Source organism: Gekko japonicus, unplaced genomic scaffold (assembly GCF_001447785.1).
Source record: "Gekko japonicus isolate JY-2015 unplaced genomic scaffold, Gekko_japonicus_V1.1 scaffold2972, whole genome shotgun sequence".
Lineage (NCBI taxonomy): Eukaryota > Metazoa > Chordata > Lepidosauria > Squamata > Gekkonidae > Gekko > Gekko japonicus.
The window spans coordinates 170,118-191,648 of NW_015168133.1; the positions used below are offsets into that span (position 1 = coordinate 170,118).

At 47.6% G+C, this 21,531-nt stretch overlaps 1 protein-coding gene and 1 long non-coding RNA gene across 2 annotated transcripts in view; both read left to right on the forward strand.

Moving 5' to 3' along the window:
* Positions 1-960: 960 nt before the first annotated feature.
* Positions 961-16,005, forward strand: ATP2C2 (ATPase, Ca++ transporting, type 2C, member 2). Its single transcript, XM_015414922.1, has 5 exons — positions 961-1,117; positions 10,592-10,702; positions 14,811-14,927; positions 15,585-15,674; positions 15,886-16,005. The coding sequence occupies exons 1-5, from the start codon at positions 1,019-1,021 to the stop codon at positions 16,003-16,005; spliced, it is 537 nt and encodes a 178-aa protein (XP_015270408.1). The 5' UTR covers positions 961-1,018.
* A 517-nt stretch (positions 16,006-16,522) lies between these two features.
* Positions 16,523-21,531, forward strand: part of LOC107113576 — a 5,417-nt gene continuing 408 nt past the window's right edge. The window contains exons 1-2 of the long non-coding RNA XR_001482619.1: positions 16,523-16,559; positions 16,646-16,707. This is a non-coding gene — a long non-coding RNA (uncharacterized LOC107113576). The remainder of the gene's footprint in view (positions 16,560-16,645; positions 16,708-21,531) is intronic.

Here is a 21,531-nt window from a genome sequence, read left to right on the forward strand (position 1 = left end):
AGAACTATGGCTTGCCCAAGGTCATCCAGCAGGTGCAAGTGGAGGAGTGGGGAATCAAACCCAGTTCTCCCAGATTAGAGTCCGCGCACTTAACCACTACACCAAACTGGCTCTCCTTGGCTTACTTACTTACAGCGTTCCATGTGCCTTGGTGTTTAGTCATGCCAGCCACATGACCACAGAAACATCTTCGGACAGCGCTGGCTCTTCGGCTTGGAAACGGAGATGAGCACCGCAACCCTAGAGTCGGATTCGACTGGCTTTCGAGCAAGGGAACCTTTATCTTTTTACTAGCCACAAGGAACTCTCGGTCTGGGGCAAGTGATGCTCTGTATTCTTGGTGCTTGGGGGGGCAACAGTGGGAGGGTTTCTAGTGTTCTGGCCCCACTGCTGGACCTCCTGATGGCCCCTGTGTGACAGAGTGTTGGACTGGATGGGCCATTGGCCCGATCCAACACTGGCTTCTCTTATGCTCTTAGGGTTGCTAGGTCCAGGTTGGGAAACTCCTGGAGATTTGGGGATGGAGCCTGGTGCGGGCAGAGGCCCCAGTGCGGTACAAGGCCATACAGTCCGCCTTCCAAAGCATCCATTTTCTTCAGGGAAACTGATCTCTGTAGCCTGGAAATGAGCTGTAATTCTGGGGGATCCCCAGGTCCCACCTGGAGGCTGGCATCCGTAGCAGCCACACACCCGTGGCTCTCTAATCCTACCAGAAAGAGCCGGCAGATATCCCTTGGCCCGGGGAGAGCTCGCCCCATCGCCCAGCCAAACTATTCAGGGACATTCAGTTTTTCCAAGGAGGCCTGGCTGAGTCAGGTATCCGGCCTCTCCCAGGCACCTGTTCTTGGCAGCGGGTGGAGCCTCACCTCCCTGGCGTCAGGTAACACTTGGCCTGCGAGGGAATCCGAGCCTCCTCCAGGAAACGATAGCCAAAGCGCTAAAGCGCCAGGCAGGGCAGGCGCTGCGGTCCCTTCTCCGGCTGTCTGCCTGCCTGCCTGCCTTATTTGCACAAGCCGAGATGGGAGTGAAGAACTTCTTCAGGTTCTGTCCCAAAGGCTCTTTCCTCCGCCTGAGCCAGAAATACCAGCCCTTGGGCAGCAGGGACCTGGAAGGAGAGGTAAGGGATTGTTCGAGATAAAAGGAATATAGGAAACTCTGGTAGGCTGCGACTCCTCTCTTGAGCTGGCCCTGCGGCTACTTGTTGACACTTCCATCGTGTCTCGGCTGGTCGATGGACTGCTTCATGGTACCGCCAGGTGTGGAATGGAAGACCTGAGCGTACCTTCTGAGGGTACTTGGGGACTCAGGGCAAGGAGAGGTGGTTGTCTCTGTTCTGCTGTGCTGAACGAATTTAGACAGACCGCCCACCCCGCTGAAGACACAGAAACCCCGGTCTTTGTAGATACGAGGCAGTTCTGATATCCTTTCTTGCTTCTTTTCTTGCATTGTGTTCCAGTCCTGGTGTGTTCCACGTGACTGATTCCTTTTGAAAGGGTTTAGCATTCCTATCCACCTCTTACCGGTGGTTCTGACCCGATCCACATTGGCTACCTTTCAGCAGTGGTGCAGAATCGCTGGGGTTACCATCTCTGGGCTGGGAAATTCCTGGAGATTTATGGGTGGAGGCTGAGGAGGGTGGAGTCCGGGGAGTGAACTCGGCAGGATAGAATGCCGTAGAATCTGCCGTCCAAAGCTGCCATTTCCTCCAGGGGAACCGATCTTTGTTGTCTAACGGTCTGTTGTCATTCCAGAAGACCTCCAGGCCTTACCTGGAGGCTGGCAAGCCCACTGCCCCCAGGTCATTCTCCAGGTTCCAGTAATTTATTTCTGGATGAGAGGAGTTGGAGGGACAAGTTGCATGTAATGACTCCTGTTTAGAAAGCCTAATCTAATAACCTTAGAAAGATGGTGAATTCAAATGACTGCATCATTCAACTGAACCTGGGCAGAACTACCTGGGGGGGGGGGAGGAAGGACTGCGGGGACAAAATTCCAGGGATCCCAGTCCCTCAGAGCCAGGCAACGAATGTGATTAGTTTTCTGGTACTTTGGTTGGGTTTGCAAATGTCCATCTTTCCAGTTACCACCTGTAGAGACCTCAGGCAGGGAAAGGTCTTTCCTGATACCCTCTGTTAGAGATCCAATAACTAGATCCCATAACTCTTGGTCTGGGGCAAGGGAAGCTCTGTACTCTTGGTGCTTGGGGGGGGCAACAGTGGGAGGGCTTCTAGTGTCCTGGCCCCACTGCTGGACCTCCTGATGGCCCCTGGTGTTTTTGGCCACTGTGTGACACAGTGTTGGACTGGATGGACTATTGGCCTGATCCAACATTGGCTTCTCTATGCTCTTATGTAGAGATGCCAGAGACCCAATCTGGACCCTCCAATGAACACAGCATGCACCCTATCAGTACATTATGGTCTTCCTCTAAACTCAGTCTCCTGACCACAATAACCACCTGCAGACAAAAAGAAGTCAGACTCAGCTTCCTTTTCCTTGTTAGTTTCTGAGACTTCCACAACCATTCACCCGTTAGGGGAGGGTCTGTAGCTCAGCGGAAGAGCCTCTGCTTGGCATGCAGAAGGTCCCCGGTTCAATCCTCGGCATCTCCAGTTAAAAGGACCAGGTAGTAGGTGACGTGAAAGACCTCTGCCTGAGACCCTGGAGAGTTGCTGCCAGTCTGAGAAGACGTTCTTACACGCCCAGAGAAATGCTGATCGCCTCTTTGGGGTCAGGAAGCAATTTTCTACAGGCCGATTTGGCCAGGGATCCTGGAGGCCCCCCTCCCATTTCTGGGCATAGAACGGGGTCACTGGGGGGGTGGGGGGAAGGTATTTGTGAAGGAGGTTGAATCAGAGGTCATTTCGGGGGGAACGCGGGGGAACACAGTTCCCCCGGGTGAGGTGCAGGGGGCGGGGCACACGATGAAGCCCCGCCCTCTGCTTCTGGCCACCCCGCTTCCAGCCCTCATTCAGCCAGGAGGAGGCAGGAGAAGAGGGAGGGTAAGTTTCTTCCTCCCCGCCTCTCCCCACCTCTGCCTGCCTGGGGCCAGGGAGGGCCTTGGCGGGGCTTCCTCGCACTTCTGCCGGCCTTGCAGGTCCACCGCCGGGTCCCTGATGTCAAGGGGTGTGGCATATGCTAATGAGTTATGCTAATGAGTTCCCCTAGCTCTTTTTCTACGAAATGACCCCTGGTTGAACTAGATGACCCTGGAGGGCCCTTCCAACTCTATGATGGTCCGATTCAGTATAAGGCAGCTCCACGTGTGGACTAGAGGCTTGCTTTGAGAGAAGAAAGAAAATCTCTCATAATGCCGACTTCTGCAACTGGGACCCAGCTTCGTGCTTGCAGACTGAAGACAAGGCTGGTTTCACTTCCAAATATTTTATCTGTGTTTGGAAGCTTTGCATGCCCACTCTGCCTGCCAACTGTGCCTAGTTAAACTAGCAGTTTGATTTCCTTCAGCCAATGCCCGTGCTAAGCGATCCGCTTCTTTTTACTATTATGTTTGGCTTACATTGCCTGTGGAAGGCAAATGTCAGCATGCCTGGTTAGCCCCATATTTGAATGCAAACATGCTGGTCTCACCATGTGAGTTTCCATTTCTTAGGCGGGTGCTTTTTCAGCTATCTATAAAACACATCCCTAGATGCAGAAAAGTCTTAGGGGAAGCATTTGTCTTGAAGCTCACCGTTAGCTATCCAGTGTGAATAGCCAAAGTATTGTGAAGATTAGATTACTCAAGGTGATTGTCCCTTCAACTGTTTTTCCTTTTCTCCTGCTTTCCTCATACTTCATCACGGCCTTGGTTGGTCATGACATTCATGAATCTGTCATTAATTATCAAGTAGGTTAAGTGCTTCTTTTCACTTTGTGGGCGGAACCACTGCCCATTTTAAAGTTTATTAGCACAGAGCTGTGATTGGACTATACTGGTAATAAAAATTAGAAAAAAACCTTTTAAGTGGGCAGTGGCTGTAGCCTACGAAGTGAAATTCAGTGCTTAAGCTGGCCACTCCCGGTCCCCAAAACTGATAATTAACAATTAATTAATAAATTCTGTGACTGTCCCTGTACACTTAGCCTGAGGATTGTTTTATCAATAGTATGTTATGCGGCTCCATTTTACGTACTTTTTCTTTGCCGCAGCTCACTTGGCTGTGTTAGCGACTGGGATTTTTGTTACTAGGTGTTATTGATAGGATTTATTTTTTATTGCCTTCTTGGAAGGAAGGAAGGAAGGAAGGAAGGAAGGAAGGAAGGAAGGAAGGAAGGAAGGAAGAAAGAAAGGAAGGAAGGGAGGGGGGGGGGAGGGAGGGAGGGAGGGAGGGGTCATTTCGTAGAAAAAGAGGTGCAGGAGCTCATTAGCATAACTCATTCGCATAACTTATTTGCATATGCCACACCCCCTGACATCACCGGAAGTGTGTCAGAAGGCAACACCCATCGCTCAGGCTCCACTGGACTGTTTTGGATTGCTAGCTATTGGGGGGGGGGACGTGCAGATCTGTCCTCGCAGAGGAGGGAGAGCTTGTACCTGAATAAACATTGGTCTTAAAGGTGCCACTGGACTGTTTTGCTTCTTGCTCTGACTGAGGGCTGCTGGGAGCAGGGGGCGGGGCTTGTTGCATGTTCCCACCCCCTGAGCTCCTTACTGCCGGAGCTTCGCTCTTGTGCGCTCCTGCAGGAAATGACCCCTGGGGGAAGGGAGGGAGGGAGGGTGGAGGGGGGGAAGCAATTCACTAGACTGGGGGTGTGGAACTCACTGAAAATGTGTTATTTAAAGTTCTTAAAAATCTTTAATTGTGTTTGCCTGTGTCCTTGATAAAGTTTATATGCCTCCGCTACCTGGCATTACCTTTTATGACACACGTGGCCCGGCCCCACAAGGTCTCATTTATGTCAGATCCAGCCCTCATAACAAATGAGTTCAACACCCCTGCAAACAAAGAACATTTCATGAAGAAATTGAACCTTTGCAGAACAGACTTTCCTTGCAAGCGTACATACTTTGGGATCGGATCGTGCCTGCCGAACTGGGTGTTGCTGAATTGTCTTGAGGGGAACTGGTCTGTGTAGTCCGGGGATCAGTTCGAATTCCAGGAGGCCATTGCTAAGAGGCAACATCAGGGGGAGGCCTCGAACTCTAAGCCCTGTTCGTAGGCCCTCCGGTGAAACTGGTTCTGTGTGAAACTGGGATGCTGGACTAGACGAACCACTGATCTGATCCAGCAAGGCTCTTTTTAAGTCTTTAGAAGATATATTGCTGTTTCACAGTTGCTCTGTCCTTGGCGTTTCTGGTTCCCCCCCCCCTTAAAAAATGTGTTCCTTGTGGTACCAGAAGAACATAGCAATGCATTAAGGGCAGTGTGGAACTGCGTTCCACTTCTGACTGATTTTAGGATTTTTCCGCACTGCAAAATAATCCCTCCCAAAACGGGGGGGGGGGTAATTTCCCTGGGGCTCATGTATAGAAGGGGACACTGAACATTGGCAAACATTACTCTTTTCTCATGTCTGAAATGATCAGATGTTTCACAGGACATCCAGTGCAAATCTCATCCCAGGATAATTTCAGTGCTTTGTGTTTGCCTCACACGTCATTTAATGGGCCGCTCAGTGGGAGCAGGGCCGGCTCACTCACTAGGCTTGCCTCACACGTCGTTTAATGGGCCACTCCTTTCAGTGGGAGGTTTATTTATCGTTATCCCTTTTGTGTGTGTGTGTGTGCACGCGCCTGCCTGGAAGTCATGGTCTGGTGACCCCTAGCCGGGCTTGGACATTTCAGAAAGGTGGCTTGCTATCGCCTGCCCCCTGTGTCCCAGGCCTGGTATTCCATGGAGGTCTCCCATCCAAGGACTTGCCAGGGTCGGCTCTGCTTAGCTTCTGAGATCTGATGAGACCTGGTATTTTTGGCCACTGTGTGACAGACTGGCTGATTTCGCATTAGAGCTGCCTCGACGTTGTGCCGCCGTTCGCCCCGATAGTATTGGTCAATTTCACACCCGAAGCCACGGGGCTGCATTTTGACCTGCGGCTTCGCCCGATTTCCTCCTCAAAAAACAGGATCACGAAACTGCGGGGGAAATCGGGCGAAGCCAGGAGTCAAAATGCAGCCCTGCAGCTTCGGGTGTGAAATTGACCGATAGTATTGGGGCAAACGGCGGCGCAACATCGAGGCAGCTCTAGTGCGAAATCAGCCAGAGTGTTGCACTAGATGAGCCATTGGCCTGATCCAACATTGGCTTCTCTTATGTTCTAAAGGAAGGGGTTGGTGGGGTTCAAATCAACATTCAGACTCAGGTTTCTCTGAGTCTTATAAAAGGGCCTGGGGGAGAAGCCAAGGACAAATATATCAGAGAAATCCAGTTCTGCAGCTTCCTGCTGTAAATCTCATCCCCATTTTTCTTTTCTTGTTTATCTACAGTGACCGAAAGGTCAGAAATGAAGAGTTCCAAGAGGCTGTAAGGCAGATTTGTGTTTTGCTGGGATACAGTAATTTCAAAGAAGGCTTCCCCCCCCCCCTCTGTATGAAACAGATGGGATGCTCTAAGCTGGTGGTGAGCTAAGGGCAGATTTGCACCCATCACGGGACCAATGCCCACTTTCTGGTGGACCACCTAACTACTTGCTTGGCACTAGAATTCTCGCTAAGAGTTCGGGACTTCGGCCTGATCCTCCCAGGTGCTCAGTTCTAACTGTCAGGAGATCCTGAGTATGCATGCTTGCTTTGCAAATGTGAATCGCTGGATCTCAAAGATTCCAGTAAAAACAACCACCACCACCACCAAGTGGACTATGCCAGACTGATGCCAGTCTATGCCTGCGATAGACCAGATGCAGTAGTATCTAGGGTTGCCGGGTCCCCCCTGACCACCAGTGCGGGATGAGGTAGGGTTGTCAGATCCACGTTGGGACTTCAGATGAGAAGACTTGCACGGAAGACGTTTCCAGTCCCCCAGACCTGATCTTAATACCTTACTTTAACAACCCACAAGAAGGAGGGGGGAAATTCTAATGAACAGATTCTTGTTCTCCTCTGCAACTTTCCAAACTTTTATTCCTCACACCCCACAACCAGCAGGGCAGTTTGAGCCGGACGTTCCGATTGGCCAAATCATCCGCAGCAGTGATTTGGCTGGCTCTGCAAAATTCAGGCAGTTGCGTTGGATTCTCTGCAAGAAATTTTATACCTTCCCAAGGGTGTCTCTCTTTTTTGATAAGGGTTATGCTCTGAAATCTCTAAAAAATATAATAAGTAACCCCCCGGGAAATAAAGGAGCAGAGGTGATATTTACAGCCCTCAATTCGACTTCTCCTCCTTCTGCCATAATAACCACTGATGTTGCCCTACGTGAAACTTTCTCACTGTTTTGAGGATACACTTTACACTTGATGGTTTGGGTGATAAAGAAGCTTTCTTTTGACACTCCAAGCAACCCACAGACACCATATTTATTGTTCCCATCTTCATTCGTGTTGTCTCCCCTTGCGCCCAGTTGCTTTAAGATTTTTTTAAATTAGCTCTCCAGATAGCCTTCTGTTTTTTCAGCACCTCCTTTATCCTTGGGACGATCTGAGCACTGTGGCCAGTTTTATCACAGCTGCAGCAAACCAGCCATTGAATTACAGTCCTTATTGATTGTAACTGCTTCTATTTTTCTCTCTTGGATATGAACAGCTCTGCTGGATCAGATCAAGAGTTTCATCTGCTTCAGCATCTGTTGCCAGCAGCCAGGCTGCCTTCAGCAAGTGCACAATCAGCCGGTGAAGGCAATCGTCCTCCCTCTCTGTATGTTCTTGCATCTGAGGAATGCTGCCTCTTAATATGGAGATTCCATTTTAGTTGGCAATTGGGATGGGCATGAACCGGCTGATGAACTAAAGTTTGTGGAGAGCAGATAGCAGGGGGTTCAAACTTTATATGGCTCACAAACCAATACGAACTGGGTCGGTTCATGAACCACCCTCCTGGTTCATGTGGGTTCATGGTTCGGTTCATGTTTCAGCCACAAACCATGAACCAAACTGCAAAAATGTGGTTTAATACCAAGGCTCCATTTTAGTTGGCAATAGGGATGGGCACGAACTGGCTGATGAACTAAAGTCTGTGGAGAGCAGAAAGCAGGGGGTTCAAACTTTAAATGGCTCACAAACCAATACGAACTGGGTCGGTTCATGAACCACCCTCCTGGTTCATGTGGGTTCATGGTTCGGTTCATGTTTCAGCCACAAACCATGAACCAAACTGCAAAAATGTGGTTTAATACCAAGGCTCTATTTTAGTTGGCAATAGGGATGGTCATAAACTGGCTGATGAACTAAAGTTTGTGGAGAGCAGAAAGCAGGGTGTTCAAACTTAGCTCACGAACCAATACAAACTCCTGGTTCATGTGGGTTCGTGATTCGGTTCTTGCTTCAGCCACAAACCATGAACCAAACTGCAAAAATGTGGTTCGTGCCCATCTCTAGTTGGCAATACTGAACTTACTTTCTGTACTGGATGGATTCTCCACGAATGTGTCTAATCCTTTATGAGTCTTCCCCTAGACCAGTAGTCGCCCCCCCCCCAATGATGGTAAGCCCAGAATGACCTGGAGGAGCTTTAAAGCAAGAATTAGGCAGTTGCCCATCCCTCTCGAGAGCATTTCATACCCTGTATGGTTCTCAGGTGGAACCTGCCTCTCAGTTGACCCTGGCTTGTTTCAGCTGTATCAGGAGGTAACCTTCTCTGGGCTTCAGGTGTCACACAAGAACTGGCATTTTCTGTAGGAAGAAGCGACCCTAGTGGACCCTGTTGAGACGCAAGGTGACCTGTGAATGACCCAGGAATGCAAGGAAGAGGCCTGTGGCTAAGAGCTGAACTAGACATGACCTGGGATATTCATGATTAGAATCTCCTGTTTGAACTGAGTAGTAGCCCCAGGCAGGGACTTTGAAGACTGAAACAACAGGCAAGAGTTCTTAAATCCTTCCTTTCAGTGACACCCCCCCCCCAAAGTCTCTGTCTCTTGTCTCTCTCAGCTGCAATTAGCTGCAGTTGAATGAACAAAGAGTCTCATGTACCTTTAAAAAAACTTAATTTGTTAGTATTTAAGGTGTCAGATGTATTATTGGGTAAAATATATATTTCCCCCTACGCTACTTGAAGATATGGCAAGGGGGTGGCGTCCTCAGATATATAACATGGAAAGATGGAGTACTCTCTGTGTACTCTCTGTTTCTCTCCTTTTCATCTCCCCATGACACAGAGAGTATTCCATCTTTCTGTGTTATACCTCTGAGGATGCCAGTCACAGCTGCTGGCGAAATGTCAGGTCCTACAATGCCAAGACCACGGCCATACAGGCCAGAAAAATCTACAACAGCTAATTATACTGAGAATCTGGGATCTACAGGGTGTGTTATTATCAATAACAACCGAATGGGTGAGCTTTCTGCATTGAAACGGCCTGTGAATGTTCTCGCCCTGGGTGACCCCAATATGCATTCATACATTCAGCAATCCTTGGAGTCAACAAGAAATTGACGTGTAGGCATGAGTCAAGTCAAGCTCTGTTGTAGTCACCCCACCTGTTATCCCAACTTGTTGGGGATATTCTGAGCTGCCCCTCTGTCTGCATCATCATTGTAGTATAAATTAAGATCTAGTCAAAATGAAGTCAAAATGAGGAGGAAGTTCTTGTATTTTATTGCAATGAAATACGGAAAACAGTTAGGCCAAAAGACCCATTGAAACTGACTGCTTTCTGAGCCCAATCAGGAAATACATGAAGTTAAATACTTAAAGTGACATCAGCACATCATCATCATGAGAATAATATACAAAAGGCATAATTGGTTACAGAAACTTAAACAACATTTGCATCAAAATTCCCTTATTGGTCAAAGGAAAGAAAGGTGTGCCTATGCAATAGCGTCACGTATTTACTTGACATAACCTAAGCCATATCGGCCAAGGCTTGTTCTCACCCAAACAAAAGTGTTGTTCTCTGATAGCCAGGGAAAGATTCATTGGGACCCAGACACTATGCAGTTATAGCAGTAAACAATTAGAACCATGAACCTGATATCTACTTTTGTGCGAGAAGAATGTCTCCTGTGTCTTCTGTGTCTTCTGTGTCTTGTCTGTTGACAGCAACTAGGAAAAATCCCCCTTGACCCACAAAGAAGAGAGGCTTTCTATATACTAGGCCTTCATTATATTCAAATGATACATTGGATCCCTAATAAACCTATAAAAACCTATAACAACCTGAGGGATATGAAAAAGTGAAAAACAGAGAAAAATCTATATAACCTCATCTCTACTACATCATTGAGAGCCAGTGTGGTGTAGTAGTTAAGAGTGCTGGACTACTATCCGGGAGAGACAGGTTCGAATCCCCACTCGTGCCATGGAAGCTTGCTGGGTGGCCTTGGGCCGGTCACCCCCTCTCAGTCTAACCTACCTCGCAGGGGTGTTGCGAGGATAAAACAGAGGCGGGGAGAAGGATGTAAGCTGCTTTGGGTCCCCATTGAGGAGAAAGGCGGGGTATAAATGAATGAATTAAATCAATCAGTCACCTGAACGTTTGTTTTGATTCCGCAGCCTGAAGACGAATCGGCGCTAAAAGCAGTGGAGCGAGAGAAAGATATAACAGCCCTCCCTCCCAAAGAAGCGTGCAAATGCCAAATAGATGACTTGGCAAAAATATTCCAGGTAAAATGCATAAATCTGTCACAGGGGGCTCCGCAGGAAGAATGCGACACCAAGAAGAAAGGCAGGGCTCTAGTCGGGGGGGAGCTCTCAGGTACGGAGCTCCGGAAGAGAACCTCTAGGGGGCGGGGCGGTCATGTGGTGAAGCCCCGCCCCCTTCTTTACCCCGCCCTCTGCTTCGATCCTCATTCCGTTTGGGAATGAGGATGAAGCAGGAGGGTAAGTAGCCGGGCCTTCTGACACACTTCCGGTGATGTCAGGGGGTGTGGCCTTCTGTCACTTCCGGTGATGTCAGGGGGCGTGGCATATGCAAATAAGTTATGCTAATGAGTTATGCTAATGAGCTCCGGCAGCTCTTTTTCTACAACAAGACCCCTGAAGAAAGGGATATGGGAGAGTCATGTTACTGTTTCTTAACTTCCATAACTAAACACACACACACACACACAAACGCCTTAAACTCACAACAGGCTCAGTGCTGTCTAGCAGCTGTTCAGGGCAACTATGTCAGCCATAGAAAGTTGACAAGCTGTGCAACTTCCGGGAGAGCAAATGAAAGGACAGCTATGAGGACAATCCCCCGGAAGGTTTTAAACATATTTAACACTGTCGTGATCAGCCTGGACAGAAGTATTAACTAGATAGAAATAAGTAAGGAAGACAAAAGGTCTCGTGGCTAAAGACTAAAGGGTTTCATTGTTTTTTTTTAATAAAGGCTTTATTTACTCTCCTGAAAAGGAGAGGTATTTTGCTTAAATAGAAAAATAGGGAGGGTATATAGTGGGAGAAAGAGAAAGCTGAGTGATATATTAACTTGTAAATTAATCTGTTAGTAATGACCAAATTATCTTCTTAGGCTTCTTCTGTGTGCAGTCAAACTTCTTTCTTCAAGCCAGTTAAAGGTGTTATCTATGTTAGTGTATTAGTAGTGTTCATTCGATGCTCTGTTAGTTAAAGTTTCCTCAAGGCGCATTCAGAACCGCAAGACTAAAGGGTTTCATTGTGACGTATTTGTGGAATACAACAACCCACTTCCATCTGGTGCATGACATGGTAGCCTTACAGACCCCACGTGAAGGTCTTTGGCTTTACAGTGCATGCGATTCTTTATTGGTTTTGCAACAGTAGATTGAATCCTTCAGGGATTTATTACAAGGATGAATTTTAGGTTGCCTTATTTGCTATATTTCAATTTATTGGCTCCCATGTAGTCACTTTGGGGTATTTACTATCATCATTTGTCCTCATAATGATAGTAGGCCATTTACGTTTAAGGTGTTTCACAAAGTAGCATAAGTAGAAAAGGAAGTTTTTGCCCCAAAGAGCTTCCAATCTAAAAAAAATTGACAGTGGAAGGAAATATTGAGGGGAGGAGGAGGAGGAGAAAGAAAAGGAGAATGGGCAACAGAGAAGAGGAACAGAAACATGTTTTAAATGCCCACTATGTTTATTTACATTTATTTATTTAAAATAATGGTGTCCAATGATGCTATTTCTAAATCAGTTTTCAACACTAATGGACAGAATAAAAGTGCCGCTCTATGCAGACCTAAACTGAAATCAGTGAGTTTAAACTGGAATAACCAAATAGGTTCGCTTTAGCAAGTACATTAGCATTTATTTTCCGAACACAAAAATTACCATAAAAGTAGCAATAACACAGATAACAAAGAACCCCTAATGGTTAAAATCGTTGCTAAGTGGTGCTAAAGGTCAACAGAGATATTTCAGCAATAAAAATATTTAAGGAGAACCAGCAAGAATGGATGGGCATGAACTGGAAAAATGCAGTTCATTTCAGTTCGTGGTTCATAGCCAGACCATGAACTGAACCAAGAGGTTCATTAGCAAACTGAACCAGTTTGTGGCTTGTGGCCCCACAAACAAAGGGCCCCACAAACAAAGGGACTGCACAAGAAAGCCCCCAAAATAACAAACATACAAGGGGGTGGGTTCTTTCAATTTCTTTTTATGTCTTTAAAATAAAAGAAATTAAGTTGGGGGGGGGGAAGAAAGCCCCAAAAATGGCTGAGCAGCTCAGAGGGGCTTGCACTGCTCAGCTGCTTTTGCAGTTTTCATGGGGAACAAAAAGCAGGGGTTTAAAGGGATTTGGTGTAGTGGTTAAGTGCGCGGACTCTAATCTGGGAGAACCGGGTTCGATTCCCCACTCCTCCACTTGCACCTGCTGATGTGACCTTAGGTCAGTCACAAGCTCTGGCACAGGTGTCCTTGAAAAAGAGCAGTTTGTGTCAGAGCTCTCTCAGCCTCACCCACCTCACAGGGTGTCTGTTGTGGGGAGGGGAAGGGAAAGGAGTTTGTAAACCGCTCTGAGACTCCAAGTGAAGGGCGGGGTATAAATCCAATCTCTTCTTCTCTTCTTCTTCTTTAAACCCCTGCTTCCTGCTCTATGCATGAACCACCACGAACCACTTTAAAAGTTTGTGAAAGTTCATAATGGTAGACCTGTCACGAACTTCAGTTCCCAAACCATGAACAGGGCGACATTTGTGATTAATTTTGCTTTGTGGTTCGATTCATGCCCATCCCTAGTAGGGAAGGCTGAAGGCTTAGGGAAATGAAAATCTGATAAGCACTGATGAATACCTGGAGCTACCCTCTGAAAATATTGAAGAACAGAAAATGACAATATTTTAAAAATCAGCTACTTGACTGAAATTGGTCCCCCCTTTGCTTACCACTCACAAGTCTAGATCATAGGGTTGCCAGTCTCCCAGTAGGGCTTGAAGATCTCCAGGACTTTCTGTTTGTCTCGGGATGACAGAGCCCAGTGCTGCTTTGGTGGGTGGGCTCTGTGGGATTGTACCCTGCCGAGGTCCCTCTTTAGGCTCCTCTCCCAAACCTCCAGGAATTTCCCCATGCAGAGTTGGCAACCCTAAATGTAGATGAATAAACACCCCTCTTGAAACTGATCTCCATGGATTCCCATTGCTTATTTACCTCCCAGGGCTATTTTTGGGCAGGAACGCACAGGAACGGAGTTCCGGCTGGCTCCTTAGTGGGCCACACCCAGCAGGAACTCATTAGCATAACAGGCCACACCCAAAAGCAGAAACTCATTAGGATTGGCTACATTAGGGGGGTGTGGCCTAACATGCAAAGGAGTCCCTGCTACAAAAAAAGGCCCTGGGTTTTGACAACAAACATGATAAACAGAATAAAAAGCAGAAGGTGGGTGTGGCTGGATGACCACACTTTTGGCAACACGGGGCTGTGGCCTAATATGCTAATGAGCTGTGGTGGCAGGGTGTGGCCTAATATGCTAATGAGTTCCTGCTGGGCTTTTTCTACAAAAAAAGCCCTGACCTCCACTGCAAGAAACACTTCCTCCTACTCTCTGCTCCCGCATGTTTCAATCCATTTCTAATCCACAAAAGGCCCTGCCCCATTATTTTGTCTACCGGATAACCCTTATCAGATCATCCTTGGCCTCGGTCACACGGCCAGATAACGTGGGGGGGAGGCGTGGCTGTCCGCCCCGGAGCAAAATAAAGTGCTGTAGCCTGATCACACGCCCCCCCAGGTCTCCGCTTTTAGGCTGGCGATCACACGGCGATGCCACAGCGTGGCAAAGAAGTGGCGCAGCACAATCACACAAGCATTTCGCATTTGTGCGCATGCACAGTTCCACGGAGCAGCACTGCTTTCAGTTTCATGTTTGTGTGCATGCGCTTATGAAAAACATCCAGTTTGCGATGGGACGTGGACGGGCACCGGATGCCACGGGATACTAGCGCTCCCGCGATCAGATGCCCGCCTGTGCCACGCGTTTTCCAGATACTAGTGCACTTTCCTTGGTACTTTTTAACTCCACATCTTCGGCAGGACGCCACGGGTTGGCCACGGGTGTGCTACGCTTCCCAGATGTTGCGGTGTGATCGCGCCCCGAAAATCCACCCGACATTCGTGCCTTTTGTGCAGCAAATTCTCCATGTAACTGGGGCCCTTATCTATTTATTTCTGAATCTATCTCATAGAATATCAGACAGCTGGTGAGGCAGGACTTCCTTAACTGAGGTCATGTCTTCCTCAGGAGAATACATTTCTCTTAGGACCTTATGCTGATATGATTCTCCCTTTGAATGCCTCCCAGGTAGATTTAGAAAGGGGTCTATCTGAAATTTCGGTGCTCCAACGTAGAGTCAAGCATGGCTGGAATGAATTTGTGGTAGACAACACAGAACCGATCTGGAAGAAATATCTAGACCAGGTAAGGACCTTTGGATCCATGGTCAAGGTTCTTTTTTATACTCTCCCTCTGGGTTTTGGATATGTAACAACATTTTCCATTTTTTAAAAGCTCCTGTTAGTTTAATTGGGAGGGAAGGTGGCATTATATAGATCTCATCAGATCTCAGAAGCTTAGCAGGGTCGGTACTTGGAAGGGAAACCACCAAGGAAGGCTCTGCAGAGGAAGGCCATGGCAAACCACCTCTACTTCTCACTTGCCTTGAAAGCCCCTTGCTGGGGTTGGTACTTGGATGGGAGACCACCAAGGAAGACTCTGCAGAGGAAGGCCATGGCAAACCACCTCTACTTCTCACTTGCCTTGAAAGCCCCTTGCTGGGGTTGGTACTTGGATGGGAGACCACCAAGGAAGACTCTGCAGAGGAAGGCCATGGCAAACCACCTCTGCTTCTCACTCGCCTTTGGAAGCCTCTTACTGGGGTCACCATAAGTCTGCTGTAACGTGATGGCACTTTACACACACATTGATTTAAATGAGGTGCTGCCTGAGAGTAAAGTCCCTTGGGGAAGTGTAATGGCAGCCAACAAAACATTTTAAGTAAATAAAACAGGGCAACATTACTGCTGGTGCGAATTACAGGAAATGCCGTGAGTCCAAGTACTTTCTTTTTTATTTTAGTTCAAGAACCCACTCATCCTTCTGCTGTTGGCCTCTGCTTTAGTCAGTGTTATTACTAAAGAATATGAAGATGCCGTCAGCATCACCATGGTATGTGATTTCCTCCTGTTACAGATTTAGACTGGGTGTTCTGGATCTCAAACCATGTCTGAGATCCTGAAAACCAGGTTCCCAATTTGGAAAGTGCCCAATTTGGTCACCTGGCCAAGGAGGTCTTGGTCTAATCAGTGACTGGCAGAAGGCATTTGAGGACCCCTCCCTCCTTGACTAGGGTTGCCAGTCTCTTTCTTTTTTGTTTTAGTTCAAGAACCCACTCATCCTTCTGCTGTTGGCCTCTGCTTTAGTCAGTGTTATTACTAAAGAATATGAAGATGCCGTCAGCATCACCATGGTATGTGATTTCCTCCTGTTACAAATTTAGACGGGGTGTTCTGGATCTCAAACCATGTCTGAGATCCTGAAAACCAGGTCTCCAATTTGGAAAGTGCCCAATTTGGTCACCTGGCCAAGGAGGTCTTGATCTAATCAGTGACTGGCAGAAGGCATTTGAGGACCCCTCCCTCCTTGACTAGGGTTGCCAGTCTCCAGGCGGGAGCTGGAGGTGTCCTGGAGTTGCAGCTGGCCTCCAGGTAACCAGTTTGCATCACAGGGGTGTGGTGACAAACGTAATATTTATTCATTGTCTACTGTTTTTTTGCAACCCGAGTCATAAACAGCAAACGGTCTCCAGGTAACAGAGATCAGCTCTCCTGGAGAAAGTGGCTGCTTTGGAAGGTGGCCTCTATAGCATTAGACTCCACTGATGTCCCTCCCCAAACCCCGCCTACCTTAGGCTCCACCCCCCACCCAAATCTCCAAGTATTTCCCAACTCAGAGCTGGCAAACTATCGGGAACATTTTATAACATTTACCCATTTTTTCTCCCTCTCCACCCCTTAGGCTGTGATCATTGTGGTAACTGTGGCTTTCATTCAGGTATGCTCTTTTTCGTAAACATCTTGTACATCTTTGTCTGCTCCTTTTGCAAATGCAAACTGATCTGGGGGCTCCTTCCTTCCTAGGAACACCGATCTGAAAAGTCCTTGCAAGAGCTTAACAAGTTAGTCCCGCCAGAGTGCAACTGGTAAGGCTGTTAATGACCTTGTCTTGTTGTACTGGACAAATGCCTTGAATGAATGAATGAATGAATGAATGAATGAATGAACGAACGAACAAACAAACAAACGAATGAATGAATGAAGAAATTATTGATTCATTATGGTCAAAGGCCAGCTCAGGAATAAATACGATACTAGCCATGATACATTTAAATGTTACATAAAGGTAAAGGTAAAGGTTCCCTTGCTCGAAAGCCAGTCGAATCCGACTCTAGGGTTGTGGTGCTCCTCTCCGTTTCAAAGCCGAAGAGCCAGCGCTGTCCGAAGACGTTTCCGTGGTCATGTGGCCGGCATGACTAAACACCGAGGGGCACGGAACGCTGTTACCTTCCCACCGAAGCGGTACCTGTTTATCTACTTGCAATTTCTTGCTTTCGAACTGCTAGGTTGGCAGGAGCTGGAACTAGAGATGGGAGCTCACTCCGTCATGCAGCACCCGGGTCTCGAACTGCTGAACTACTGACCTTCCACAGCCTGCAGTTCAGCGTCTTAACCACTTGAGCCACCGCAGCTCCTAAATGTTACATAAATTTCATTAAAATGAGTAAACATAATGCATTAGATCAGGAGTCCCCAGCCTTTTTGAGCCTGTGGTCACATTTCAAATCCTGAGACAGCCTGGTGGGCGCAGCGACAAAATGGCGGCCACAAAATGGCTGCCACAGGAGGCGGACCCAGCCACAAATTATTCCACAGCTTAACTCCAGTAACACATATGCAGCTCCTTATGCTGTGGTGACAGCTTCTGACAAACTAACATTTGAAAAAAAAATCTGCATAGTCAATCAGATCTTCAATAGCCAATCAGAAGCCTTGCTGGGTGGAAGTCCTACCTGGCCCCACCCACTCCCTAGAAACACTTGGCAGGTGCCAGGAAGGGTGTTGGCGGGTGCAGTGACTCCCCTGGGCACTGCGTTGGGGACCCATGCATTGGAATAATATAGAATGACAAGAAGTTCTAACAGCGGCACTGGAAAAATGTTTTCTTCATGCAACTCTTGGCCACCATTAATGGTTGTAGAAATCATCCGGGAGGGAGGAAGCCAGACTACATAGTCTTGCACAGATATGCATGGGTTATGGGCAAGCCTGATAGGCCACTAAGGGTGCAAAGAGATGTAACAGAGAGCATGGGCACTGTTCCCTCTAAGCTGAGTGAGTGTGAGTTAACTCACAGTTTTTTTAGCCTCCGGCTCATGCATTTTTGTCTCAGCTCCGGGAGGTGGGCTCCAGAGCACACTACTTTTTGCAGTAGCCCAATCGCTCGCTCACAACTTTAATGCCAGGAGCTCACAAAGTAGGATTTTTGCTCACAAGACTCCACAGCTTAGAGGGAGTCTAGATCATGGGACTTCCATCGGTCTGTGAAAGATAAATATCAGGCATGCACACCTACCATTCAGATTGGAGCCAAAAATGGGAGAAGAGGGGGTTGCCAGTTCTGGACTAGGAAATAGCTGGAAATTTGGGGGGGGGGCTGACGAGGGTGGGCTTTGGTCAAAGGGAGGGTCCTTAGTAGAGTATAATGGAGGCTGGCGACCATAGGTTAGACCCTTCAAGCCCTGCTCAGTTTTGCTGATCAAAACCAGGCTCCTTGCATTGTTGTCAGCATTTTAAAGGACCTTGGGGGGAAAAAGAATACATCTTTTCCCTTTAAAATTCTGACAGTGGTGAAGAGATCTATCCCAGTTTCAGTGAGCAAAACCGAACGGGGACCAAAGGGTTAAAGCCCCTTTCCTCGTCGGGATCCGAGTCCGGATCATGGCTTGCATGCGCCGTTAACCTGCTAGAGACCAACAGAGAGCTGTCCTCTTTGCTACTACCTCTCTTGGAGCCCCGCTTGTCAACAGGAGCCGCTCACAAACTTCAATTCCCATTTGCCCTAGCAGGAAGTCCTGCCAGAGGAGATTGCAAAGAGTAATTTACGGGAAAGATAAGCTCCCCTCTACCTTCTGTTTCTCCTGCCAACCTAGCAGTTCGAAAGCAAGAAATTGCAAGTAGATAAATAGGTACCACTTCGGTGGGAAGGTCACAGCGTTCCGTGCGCCTCGGTGTTTAGTCATGCCGGCCACATGACCACGGAAACGTCTTCGGACAGCGCTGGCTCTTCGGCTTTGAAACGGAGATGAGCACGCAACCCTAGAGTCGGACTCGACTGGCTTTTGAGCAAGGGAACCTTTACCTTTTTACCTTCTGTTTCACTATCGTGGGCAGTACATTACTCCTCTTCTCTTCCAGTTTTTGTTAAGTCTGAGGTTGGCGAAGGGAGGAAGAAACTGGTCTAGAAGAGGAGACGTGCCTGTTGGATTGAAAATATTGTCTACTTACCAGTTGGACTGTTGAAAAATTACCTGTATAAATATTGGTTTAACCTGTGGGAGTTTTCTAAACACTGCATCTGCCGTATTATTGAGCAATTGTAGGCTTACCTGTTGGATTGTTGATAACTTACCTGTTGGACTTCTGGGGGAAAATTAGGACTTTCCAGCTGAAATTTTGTAACTGCTACTTAAGTGGTATTCTTAGTTGTATTACTACCAGTTATACTTGCGTTGCTCATTAGTAAATTGTGCTATATTTTTTCTTAGCATCTTTTTGCACAGTTTTCTTTGATCTTTTCATGTTTACTGTGTAATCGCTGATTGTTTCCTAGAAGAGGAGCCCCACGCATGTTTACATGCATGCGCACATTTTGCCAATTGTGCACTCGCACATCTGCATTTTGCAGTCCTCCCCTCCAACATCTGGAAACAGACAGCGAGCACCATTGAGCAGCGTCGGGTCAGACGAATGGGAGGGTCTGCTTATCACTGTTGATTCATGCCCTGTGTTGAGTCTGCTTGCTTAATATAAACGTTTGTTACAGAGGCGAACCAGATCCTGTCTTAACCTGTCGGCTATATATATATTTTTTTATCTTTCTGACCCAACTGAGGTGTGTTGAAATGATCCGCTTGCAGGGATTAGCTCCCTTTTCCTCCTTGACTATCAGGAGAAAATCTGCTTTTTAAAAAGGCCAGTGCAAATACATACTGCCTTTGGTGGCTGTTATTTCTGTCCAACTCAAAGGCAGCTTGTTTGTCTTTCAAGGTCAAAGAACACTCAGCTGGCTTCTACCCCCACCTTCCTTGTTCCTTCCAGTGAGTTTCAAATCAAGACACACCTTCAAGACAGAAACACAATCTGTTTGGAGTAACCACATTTCAAATTGCCAAATATAATTTAAGGGCTCCCATCGCCTGCCAAGTGCTTGAGCCTACTAAATACGCACACAAACGGGCTTTCGGCCAAGTGTTCAACGCTCCGGCCAGCACAAGAATTCCTGCTAGACGGCAGCTTGAGAGCTTAAAGGTGCTTTAGGATGGAAACCAAACACCACAGTTCCCTCCACCTGTTCTTGATCGGGTTGTAGATCAGAGAATGTAATCTCTTATCAAACGCTGGGTTAAAACTAATATATTAAATTAGATCCTTAATATTTATGAGCGTGTCCCAGAAGTAATTTCATCTCAGGGGCTCTCAGCAACCGTTTCCCCCTCCAGATATATTATGTGTGATGTTTCCTGGTGTGTTGACCATATTAATCGGTACTGGGAATATGAATGCAAAAACAGTGTTATCGCCGCCGTTCTGTTTAGAGATTTGTTTCAAGCGGGTAGTCTGTACTTGCGCTTGTTCGTTTGCCGTCAAGTCACAGGTGACTTATGACGGACGACCCTGTAGGGTTTTCAAGGCAAGAGCAGGGCCGGCTCCAGCTTATTTTGCACCCTAGGCGAGGATCCCTTCTCCCCCCCCCCCGTGCGCCCACCAATCTTCAAAAATAAACGCATTTTAGGAAGAATGAAAAACAAAAATAATCAAGAAACTCCCAGAGTACGGGGCCGGGTGCAGTTTGGTGCCCCTAAGGGCCGTCCCGCTCTAGGCGATCGCCTAGTTCGCCTAGTGAGTGAGCTGGCCCTGGGCAAGAGATGTTCAGAGGTGGTTTGCCATTGCCTGCCTCTGCGTCATGACCCTGGTATTTCTTGGTGGTCTCTCTTCCGACTACTGACCAGGGCCGACCCTGCTTAGCTTCCAAGGTCTAATAAAATCAGTCTAGCCTGGGCTATACAAGTCAGGGTACTAATCTGTAGTAAAGGTAAAGGTTTCCCTTGCTCGAAAGCCAGTTAAATCCAATTCTAGGGGCCGGTGTTCATCTCCATTTCCAAGCCGAAGAGCAGCGCTGTCCAAAGATATTTCTGTGGTCATGTGACTTGCACGGAATGCTGTTACCTTCCCACCGAAGCGGTACCTATTTATCTACTTGCAATTTCTTGCTTTCAAACTGCTAGGTTGGCAGGAGTTGGGGCTGGAGATGGGAGCTCACTCCATCACGTGGCACTCGGGTCACGAACTGCCGAACGGCAGACCTTCCAGTTTGCAGCTCAGCGTCTTAACCCCTGAGCCACCGCGGCCCCTCAGTCTGTAGTAGCAGAACAAAATTCAAGTCTAGTAGAACCTTCATGATCAGTTCTCCTGGAGACAAATGGCTGCTTTGGAAGGTGGACTCTATAGTATTATGCCCCATTGAAGTCCCTCCCCCTCCCCCAAACCCCACCCTCAGGCTCCACCCCCAAAATCTCCAGGTATTTCCCAACAAGGAGCTGGCAAATCTAGGTTTTGTGCTATTGGTATTGTAAGACTGTCTTGGGACTTTTCCCCTTTCTCCAGACCACCCCTCTCCCAAAGGAGTTTACAATATCTAAACTTATTTTTGGCATAGATCATGGCTCTGAGCTTTTTTGATTCCTCCA

Coding starts and splice junctions, on each gene's coding strand:
- ATP2C2 (XM_015414922.1), top strand. CDS start 1,019: ATGGGAGTGAAGAACTTCTTCAGGTTCTGTCCCAAAGGCTCTTTCCTC. Junction 14,928..15,584: donor GGAAGAAATATCTAGACCAG/GTAAGGACCTTT, acceptor TTTTTATTTTAG/TTCAAGAACCCACTCATCCT. Junction 15,675..15,885: donor ATGCCGTCAGCATCACCATG/GTATGTGATTTC, acceptor TTTTTGTTTTAG/TTCAAGAACCCACTCATCCT.